This window comes from Verticillium alfalfae, genomic scaffold (assembly GCF_000150825.1).
Source record: "Verticillium alfalfae VaMs.102 supercont1.17 genomic scaffold, whole genome shotgun sequence".
In the NCBI taxonomy this organism is placed as follows: Eukaryota; Fungi; Ascomycota; class Sordariomycetes; order Glomerellales; family Plectosphaerellaceae; genus Verticillium; species Verticillium alfalfae.
In genome coordinates this window covers 274,612-283,317 of record NW_003315022.1, presented here as the reverse complement: position 1 = coordinate 283,317, position 8,706 = coordinate 274,612, and the positions used below count along the sequence as shown (strand labels likewise).

Sequence of the window (8,706 nt, the reverse complement as noted above, 5' to 3'; positions counted from 1 at the left end):
GCCTGCGAAATGATTCGGAGGCCGCCCCCCCTCTTGATGTCGAAGACAAGGCTCAACTCCTTGCCTGAGCGACTCGGCTCTGTGCCGGGGATGGAGGCCAGGGCTTCACAGCTTCGCCGGCCGATGGCGCAAGATGGTTCGAGGAGAGAATTTGGCCGGCTCTCTGCCTCCATTTGAACCTCTGCTAACGCAGGACGAGCAGCGGCTCGATTTCGTGTTTCCAGCGGCCGGCGCCGTGCCACAGCCAAATGTGTCAGCCTTACAGCAAGATGAAACCCAGCCTGGATTGGAAGGGGACTTCGTCGACAAGCTGCTTAGCGGAGTAGTGAATCCCATCGAGCTGTGGCGTTATGCTTACCAGGGCCGATTGAGTGCCGAGGACATGCTGGCGATCGGGATGACCAACGGGGATGCCTTGCCAAGTGCACCAGCTAATGGCACAATGCAGCACGGCGCAACCATCGACACGGCCCTAGCGGCTGCGAACAGGACAATGAGCGAGCAGACGGCAGTGCTGCAAGGCGAACCGTCACAGCAGCAGCAGCAGCAGCAGCAGCAGCAGCAGCAGCAGCAGCAGCAGCAGCAGCAGCAGCCGCCGCCGCAGGGGGGCCGGAGCTTCGAGCATGGCGCAAATCAAGCGCCGCCAACGTGGCTCTGGCCAGATCCGTTCACCTCGATGGACACGCTGTTTGAAGGAGCGGGTATGGATGGGTTGAACGACATGGTCGGCACGGACGAGCTTGATGTGAATATGGACGTTGAGGATATCAACTGGCAGAACTGGCAGGAGTCTTTGAAGGGGCTGGAAAAGCCGACGAGTTCCCAGCTGCCAGGAAGCGGGCGATGGGGAGGCCTCTAGATGGATGGTTCATGTGTTGGGGGATGTCAATGAGTGCAGATGATACCCGTGATGTATATATATTATGGCGATATGTGATGTCGTGGATTTTCTGTTTGTGGTGGTGGTGGTGGTGCATCTGTTTTGTGGACCGAACTGCAAGACCGAACAACAAGGCCTCCTGCCGCCGCCGGAAGAGAGGTAATCCTGGGCATGTGTAACGTGGGAGGAGCCTGCCGAAGTGCCTCGTGCTACTGGGCCCACCCAACTGAATTGTATGGTGGATGACTCAAAAGAAGGCGCGCCCAGGTGACGTGTGTGAAGAAGGAGCACCTCCCTGTATGGCAGCCGCGACTTCGACGTCGGCCTCGACCACTGCGCCTTCCAACGAAGGCCCCAACCTACAGGAATCAACGCGGTCTCGACGTCCTTTCTCTACTTTGTGTCTTTGCTTCACTGCGCCGTGTCCAGCTTGAATTTATAAGAAAAGGACATAGACTCCTGTTTCTTGGGCCGTTTGCTTCATCAAGCATCAAGGACTCAAGTCGTCTCAGCTTCGACTATCCCGCAATTGACCAAACACCTCATACCACCGGATTACCGACACCGACCCCCAGATCCAAACACTCTACGCAACTTCGCAACATGTCGACGACTACATCGCCGAACCCCCGTGTCGGCGTGGCAGCCATCATCGCCAACGCCCAGGGCCAGATCGTCAGCGGCAAGCGGCAGGGCAGCCATGGCGCCGGCACGTGGCAGCTGCCGGGCGGCCACCTTGAGTATGGCGAGTCTTTCTTCGCCTGTGCCGAGCGCGAGGTACTCGAGGAAACAGGCCTGCGCGTGCGCGGCGTCAAGGTCGCTGCCGTGACCAACGATGTCTTTGCCGACCAGGGCAAACACTACATAACCATTTTCGTCAAGTGCGAGATGGAGGATGCGACAGCGCAGCCTGAGGTTTGTTCCACCTCTCTTCATCTACCATCCTTGTCAGCCCGGCTCTCCCCCACCCCCCCCTGCGTTCTCAACGGCTGGGGGGTGTGAGGGCCTCCCGTGCTTTGGAGATTGACCGCTGACCGGTTTGGCGCCCCTTGTTTAGGCCATGGAGCCGGAGAAATGCAGCGCATGGTTCTGGAAGTCGTGGGACGACATGCGCCACTTGGAAGACGCTGGCGAGAACTTGTTCCTGCCGCTCGTCAATCTCTTCAAGGAGCATGCTGACATCGACTCTCTGCTTTGAGCGCAGCATTGGCAGGTACGGGCGTGGTGAATGAGGTGGCAAACGGGCACGAAGACGCCCAAGCAATGATTTGGAAGCCGACATGCAGCCAGCGAGTCGCACCCAGGAGGGTCCCTCTAGCTTCGGCCACACGATTGGACGTCCTCGTTGCCGCGCTGGCCCCGACCTTGGGAGCCCATGTGTAGGGGGGCTGTGTTCGAATCCTTCGGGATGAAGCACAAGGACGTTACAGGGATTTCGCTCATTGAACACCAGGGGGCGTCGCTCGGCCCAGAATGGGCGGTTTCATCTCGGCTCGAGTCCTTCTTGAACTTGACCCCCCTGATCAATGCAACGGTCGAATATGGTCCCAAGCTCTCAACACGTCCAGGGCAAGCGAGCCATCCAAGCCGTCTTAGGGCTGAGATGTTGGCGCGGGGAGATGAAGTGAGAGGTGATGTGTACCAGCCCCAGCAGCTGTGCAGCGCCCCTCAGCGGAGCCTATCAACTCGCCCACCACAATATCGCGTCTACAGAATTAGAACAAGCTTTCCAAGGCAGGTGCATGCACTATGTGTCGAACACAGCAAGGCGCTGCGTCAAGACTGTCGCCGATCTTGCGCCTCACGTGTGAAGGCATCGAAGCCTCTCGCTTCCCTTATGTATCACTGACTTGGGTTGTCTTCGTTGCTCAGTCAAGCAGTACGATAGGATGACGATGAACAACGTGAATGTCGCGCATCTTTATATCGTGGGCATCATCAGTGGACCTCGCGATGATTCTGCTCTTTGCCCAGCCGGCGTGGCTCGCGCTGCCTCGCTTGCTCCCCGTCCTAAGTGGCATGGCCCGACGCTGACATTGACCGACCCCGGCCCCCAAAAAGCTTGCTTGCCGCCTTCTGACGCTCAGCTCCTGGCTTGCTCGGCATACCGTCGCCTTTACTGGACCACAAGCGCGCGAGGCCTGCGGGTCGTCGCGATCCCACCCTTCCCCCGAACAGGGGGTTTCGCGATGCTGCAGCTCTAGCCCGAAGCTGTGAACCAGGGGGGGCGTGTGGTCAATGGGCACTGGACAGGGCCCTCTGGATCGTCGTATTTGCTTGCCCTCTCAGGAGATTGCGGCCGTCTTCACGTTATATCCTCTGCAGAAGTCCCAATTCTCCATTTGCTGTGCGACCCTGTCCTTCTTACTCAGGTCTGCCTGTCTTTCCTACCTTCGTGACGCGTTGGGCCGGACCATAGCTTCATGTCACCTCCATAATCGGCTCGAACAGCAAATCCAACTGCCACTCACTCATCATGGCGACCGGATACTCGCCTGCAAGCACAGGGGTCGATGGCACCTCAACGGCCTACAGCTACCCGTCTCAGTATAGCGACGGCCAGCATCAGCAGCACCAGCAGCAGTACAACTCTGGTCTCATGGCGACCTCTGACTATCAACAAAGCGGCCTCATGGCAACAACAGACTATCCTGATGCCACAGCAGCCGCAAAGGCTGAAGCCATCCAGGATCATCACCAGCAACATCAGTCTCACGCGGGCTATCCTCAGCATAGCCACTCGCCTCCACTAGCCACGCCTACCAGCAGTGAAGGCCGCATTTGCGGCCTCAGGAAAACGACCTTTTGGTTGATTGTGCTGTCTGCCGTTCTGGCCGCCGGACTTATCGGTGCAGCGGTGGCGGCAGGCATCCTGGCCTCGCAGAACAGCAACGGTAACGGGAGCGCAGGCTCTGGAGCGTGAGTAGGCCCCGAATTTGAAGACTCAAGAAAAAGTCGAGTAAAATATTGACGACGCGCCAGGGCCACGACTGCATCAGGACCAGCAACGACCACAACTGCCGCGGTCTCGGCTTCGGCCTCAGAATCGGCCGCAACAACCAGAAGCGCAACCTCGACGGCGTCTGCGACTGATTTCACGGCCATTCCGATCCCGACGCAAGCGTCATCCGGTCTTGGCGTCACGGATCCCGGCTGCCCTGGTGTCAACGGCACCGAGTACACGGTCCCCGGCACGGATCTCGTCTTCGAGCGCCTCTGCGGCGTCAACTTTGCTGGCAACGATATCGGCCATATACCGATGACACGTATGGAGGATTGCCTCATGCTGTGCGCCTCGCAGTACATCAGCCCTCAGGGTGCGGCTGGCAGCTGCCTCGGCGTCGTATGGGGGTACGGTGGCCGTCAGGGCACCAACGCTGCGTACTGCTGGTTGAAGTTCAGCAAGACGATTCGGGAGGATGTGGCAGACACGGAGACAGCGTGGCTCATCCCGAAGTAGAGTGGATCAGATGTTCTCTGATCGAGAACTGGCGGGAGAGAGACAGGGTGTGTGAGTTTGGCGTTCCGGTCAAGCGGAAATATTTGCTGTCATATTTTACACTCCTCAGCGAGCCCTTACTATTGCGTCTTGTCATGTTGACAGCATTCTCCCTCACATAGTAGTGGACGCCCAATATTTCGTGGCTGTATTCAACAAAATGTGAAATGGGGAAACAAAAAAAAGAATTTCAAGTCGCTTTATTCATCAGTTAGTCAGTGTCATCTTCTGCCAGACTGGGCTTGATATCCCTCCCAAGCCTTACGATGACGGCGAGTCGCTGTTCCCGGCGGCCCACGTCTCAAGAATCGTGGCGACACGATCAATGTCCCACCGTGGCCCGTCTCCTAGGCACCTGGACGTCTTGACCATGAGCTGCACAAGCGCCCTCACCCGCATGACCTCCTCGGCCGACCCCAAGCCCTTGAGCCCCTGTTCGATGACGGCGTACTCGGGCCCGAGCCGCCGCCGGAACGCCAGCTCGACGGCGGCGGGCCGCAGGAACTTGTCGAGCCGCAGACCCTTGGCCGTGCTGTGGCTCAGCATGAGGGCCTGCACGCGGGCGCCCTTGTCCGGGTCGTAGCCAGGGTGGTCGGCCTCGACGTAGCCGCGGCGGCGAAAGACAGCCGCGCGCGCATGCCGTGCAGGATCTGCTCGTCGCTGCCGCCCCATGTTCGCGGAGCGCGCCAAACGAGAAACCGGCACGTCTCCTCCGGGCCTCGGCGCTGTCGCCGCGCATGGCCGCCTCGAGGCAGGCGCGTGCCCCACATCATGCCCGTCCAGTAGACGACGCTCGCGAAGCTCGTCTTGTCGATGGCGAGGTACGGCGCAATGTCGATGGGCGGGTCGCGCTGCCGCGACGCCGCGGGCGCGAGCCAGAGGCCGTAGCCGAAGCCGGGCGACATGCGGCCGGATGCGTAGGCGGGGAGGGGCCCGTCTGCTGGCGTGTCCAGGGGGACGGATGGGGGCGACAGGTGAGATGGCGGCACTGGTGTGCGAGAAGCGATGAGCGATGCCGCTGGCTGTGAGACGGAGAGATGGGGCGTGCATTGCGATTGCGAAGGCGCCACCTCTGGTGGAAACGCGCTCTCACTCTGTTGTGATGACGATGAGGGCGCGTGCGTACTTGGAAACTGTGGCTCCGACGAAGGTCCCGGTGGCGGTGGTGATGGTGCCTTGCCTGCATCAAGGCTCGCTGAAGCTTGTCGCTCCAGCCCGGCGATGCTCACAGCATCGCGCACGGCGCGGTCGAGCTCGGCACTCCCCAGTTTGGACGCGACCTGCGACACCTTCGCGATGGCGGCCTGCATGGCCTCATTGCTGGCGCGCAATTCATTGATGGCTGTGATCTGTCGTTGTCGGAAGGCCTGCTGGGCTTTACGGCCCCTCTCCCTTCGCAGCTGTACAGGACGATGATTTGTCAGAGGTCATGTCTGTGTGACAGAGAGCGCCCGCACACAAGGGCAACGAGAACGGAGAGTTTCACTCACGTGGATGTCGTCTGCGTCTGGTGAGGCGCCTCTTGTGCGCTTCATACTGGGTTGTGAAGAGCTTGTGAAGACTGATGTGATGTTGGATGTACGGGGTCACGAAAAGCCGTGCTGCCGCGCGACGGAATGGTGGATGTTGTGGTGGATTTCCGGCAGTGATGGATCAGGTGAGGGCGCCCTGGAATAAGGTTTCGCGGCGATGCCCAGGTGTGAACATGACTCGGGACTAGTCTCGATGCCGGCGGCCAACGCTCTGTTTCATAGTCCCGGAATTGTCGACAGCCACAATTGAGCTGAGGTGCGATACTGATGTGAATGGTAGTAGGGAGAAATAACCGCTGGGGAGCATGGCATGTCTTGGGGTAGATCCAGATGCTGGGCCAGCGTGAGTTGGCAGACGTGAAGCTTCAGGTTGGTTTGTTGGGTACCTTCACCTGATGCTGCTTACCAAGCGGAACACCGTGCTTTCTGTAGCCGTGATCTCGGAACGTCGGAAGACGTGTTTCTCAGGTCGCACATTAGCATGCCTTGATCATCAACACGGTTTATGAGCGTCGGGACGCCTTCGCTGTCGGGGTTTTTGCAATGAGGACGTAGGCTGTAGGGTGATCAGGGTTCCCAGCAGCGTCGATATTGGCTCCGGATTGCGTGCGTGGGTGTCCAGATTCGACCTTCAGGCTTGAGTGGACTGTCTTTGTAAGTCCTGTGGGCACGTTGACCGCTTGCGCTGTTAGTGTATCGAGCCTCGGCCATGTGGCGCTCTGAAATGTTATGAATGATGCTGACGAGCGTTCACAGAGTCTACAACATGAAGTCCATGTATTATGATCTATGCTTAGCTTACCTCCAACAAACCTAAGATACAACATCTATGCCTCATCAGCAAGTGGAACATCTCGAGGAGGCTCGTCAACTGAATGGCCAAGAGCTTGAAGCGTAAACGACGACTCGCTCCCACAGTACATGGCGGCGAACACGCCTTCCATGCAGGTCCCAGAGTCTACAGCTTCTCTTTCCCGTCCTTGAACCCCTTTATGAAACCATCCTGGTAGCCCGTCGCCACGTGAAGCCCCTCGGGACTCCACGTCTTGATCATCAAGGTGCCGCGGCCGTTCGCGACACGAGGGAAGAAGGTCTCCTGGATCCACCAAACGCTCTCGTCCTCTTGGGCGCCGTACTTCATGACGGCCTGCTCCGGGTTGACGTGGACAAAGTACGAGTAGGTCAGGCTCGCGCCGGCGGCGAGGGCCATACCGAGACCGGCATGGTTGGCCAGCATGAGGATGCCGTTGCGGTCCGACTCGTAGACGTGCGCCAGGATGTGGTGGTTGGGCGCGCTCGCGGGCAGCGGCGCCCGCAGACGGTAGAGGATCAGCTCGCGCCTGTCCTGGAGGGGCTTGCCCTCGTTGATCGCCGCCATGTCGACCTTTTTCATGTCGAGGATCGGAAAGTTGCCGGGTCCCGCGCCGGGGAAGTACGTCTGGACGAGGTCGAGGTCGACCTGGGGCGAATGCGGCCAGGTGTGCGGGGGCCTCGAGCGGAGGAGCGCGGCGTAGCGGGTGTGCGGTGACGTCCCTTGGGAGTCGATGGATGCCGGTTCCGGCAACTTGAAGGTGCAGAGGCAGCTGAAGCAGACATCGCCGAGCGGCGCGTCGGCGTCTTCTTTGGTGAATACCGTGGACTCTCCTGCAGGGGTGGGCTCGAGGGGCTGGCGTGCCGTGACGAGAATGGAGCTGAATGTCCGTCTCATGAAGACGGGCTTGGCTTCGTAGATGATGGGGCGATCGGAGATGACGTTGGCAGCGAATACCCCTTGTATGGACTGCAGACCACATGAGCTTGCATTCTGTCGACCGGAGGGTCGTCGATGCTCAACTCACATGTATGCCGAGCATGTCAGGGGTCGGTTGCGCTGGCGAAGCGGCTTTCCTGGCGGCCTCCAGTGCGCGGACGGCCGCCAATGATGACTGGGTGTAGACATGTCCACCGTACGCCTGTCTGATGGGAGTGTAACCCTCAATCTCGTCACCAAGTACCCATGCCGGGTAAAGACCCGCATATCGAACTGGCGATGAAGGGTCCTTGGTGGGTGAGGAGGTAGGCCCTGGCAGTTCGATGAGGTTCATGACCTCGTCAAAGGATTCGTGGACCATGGTGGCAGCAACACAGCGAACAAATGGAACCCGAGTATACGTGCTCGCATGAAGAGAAAGTAGCGAAAGTCAACTGTAGAAAATGCAGTGAAGCTGCCGAACTCGCCCTCTCCGTGGTACCTGACCTTGGTATAGGGCGATGCCTCGGCATCTTGTGGGGGGCGTGGTTTGCCTAGGTTAGCAGCCGTTGGCACTGGTCAGCAGCCGCCGGCACTGGACAGCAGCTGGGCACACAGCTGTGAGAGGGCACACGTGATGGCGTACCATGCTGAACACGCCATGCCTGAACGCGCAAAGGCTCAGGCTTGCTCTGGCTCTGGCTGGCCCAACCCCAGATTTCCTGGCTGCCTGGTCCTGGCGGGGGCTGGGAAGCGGCCCCCCCGCATGGACCCGCTCTTGCCGCTCCATCATGGCAGGATTGCCCATGTCGCCCCCCCCCCCCAAGAGCGTGGATCACAGACCACGACATGAGAAGAAAATTGTATGCTCGTCACGCGACCATCTATCAAACAAAGCTCCTCCTTGCCCCTTCTCAACACGTCCTCACACATCTGCTTCAAACCAACACCAACAAGACTCCATCATGCCAGCCTTTTCAGTCCTCAGCGGCACAGCGCAGACCCGGTCGACTCGCCTCCTCGTCGTCACCGTCTTCATCGTCATCGTCTTCTTGTTTTTGGGCAA

At 59.3% G+C, this 8,706-nt stretch overlaps 5 protein-coding genes across 5 annotated transcripts; 3 read left to right on the top strand and 2 right to left on the bottom strand.

Moving 5' to 3' along the window:
- Positions 1 to 133: 133 nt before the first annotated feature.
- VDBG_09943 (predicted protein) lies at positions 134 to 859 on the top strand (the record flags this gene model as incomplete). The annotated part of the gene is made up of 2 exons (XM_002999857.1): positions 134 to 136; positions 203 to 859. The coding sequence occupies 2 exons, from the start codon at positions 134 to 136 to the stop codon at positions 857 to 859; spliced, it is 660 nt and encodes a 219-aa protein (XP_002999903.1).
- Positions 860 to 1,483: 624 nt separating this feature from the next.
- On the top strand, positions 1,484 to 2,078 carry VDBG_09942 (nudix domain containing protein; the record flags this gene model as incomplete). Its single annotated transcript, XM_002999856.1, has 2 exons — positions 1,484 to 1,795; positions 1,938 to 2,078. The coding sequence occupies 2 exons, from the start codon at positions 1,484 to 1,486 to the stop codon at positions 2,076 to 2,078; spliced, it is 453 nt and encodes a 150-aa protein (XP_002999902.1).
- Positions 2,079 to 3,356: 1,278 nt separating this feature from the next.
- Positions 3,357 to 4,340, top strand: VDBG_09941 (conserved hypothetical protein; the record flags this gene model as incomplete). Its single annotated transcript, XM_002999855.1, has 2 exons — positions 3,357 to 3,799; positions 3,863 to 4,340. 2 exons carry the CDS (start codon positions 3,357 to 3,359, stop codon positions 4,338 to 4,340), a joined length of 921 nt encoding a protein of 306 aa, XP_002999901.1.
- A 300-nt stretch (positions 4,341 to 4,640) lies between these two features.
- VDBG_09940 (predicted protein) lies at positions 4,641 to 5,914 on the bottom strand (the record flags this gene model as incomplete). Its single annotated transcript, XM_002999854.1, has 3 exons — positions 4,641 to 5,401; positions 5,506 to 5,779; positions 5,870 to 5,914. 3 exons carry the CDS (start codon positions 5,912 to 5,914, stop codon positions 4,641 to 4,643), a joined length of 1,080 nt encoding a protein of 359 aa, XP_002999900.1.
- Positions 5,915 to 6,869: 955 nt separating this feature from the next.
- VDBG_09939 (conserved hypothetical protein) lies at positions 6,870 to 8,022 on the bottom strand (the record flags this gene model as incomplete). The annotated part of the gene is made up of 2 exons (XM_002999853.1): positions 6,870 to 7,691; positions 7,750 to 8,022. The coding sequence occupies 2 exons, from the start codon at positions 8,020 to 8,022 to the stop codon at positions 6,870 to 6,872; spliced, it is 1,095 nt and encodes a 364-aa protein (XP_002999899.1).
- Between the last annotated feature and the right edge of the window lie 684 nt (positions 8,023 to 8,706).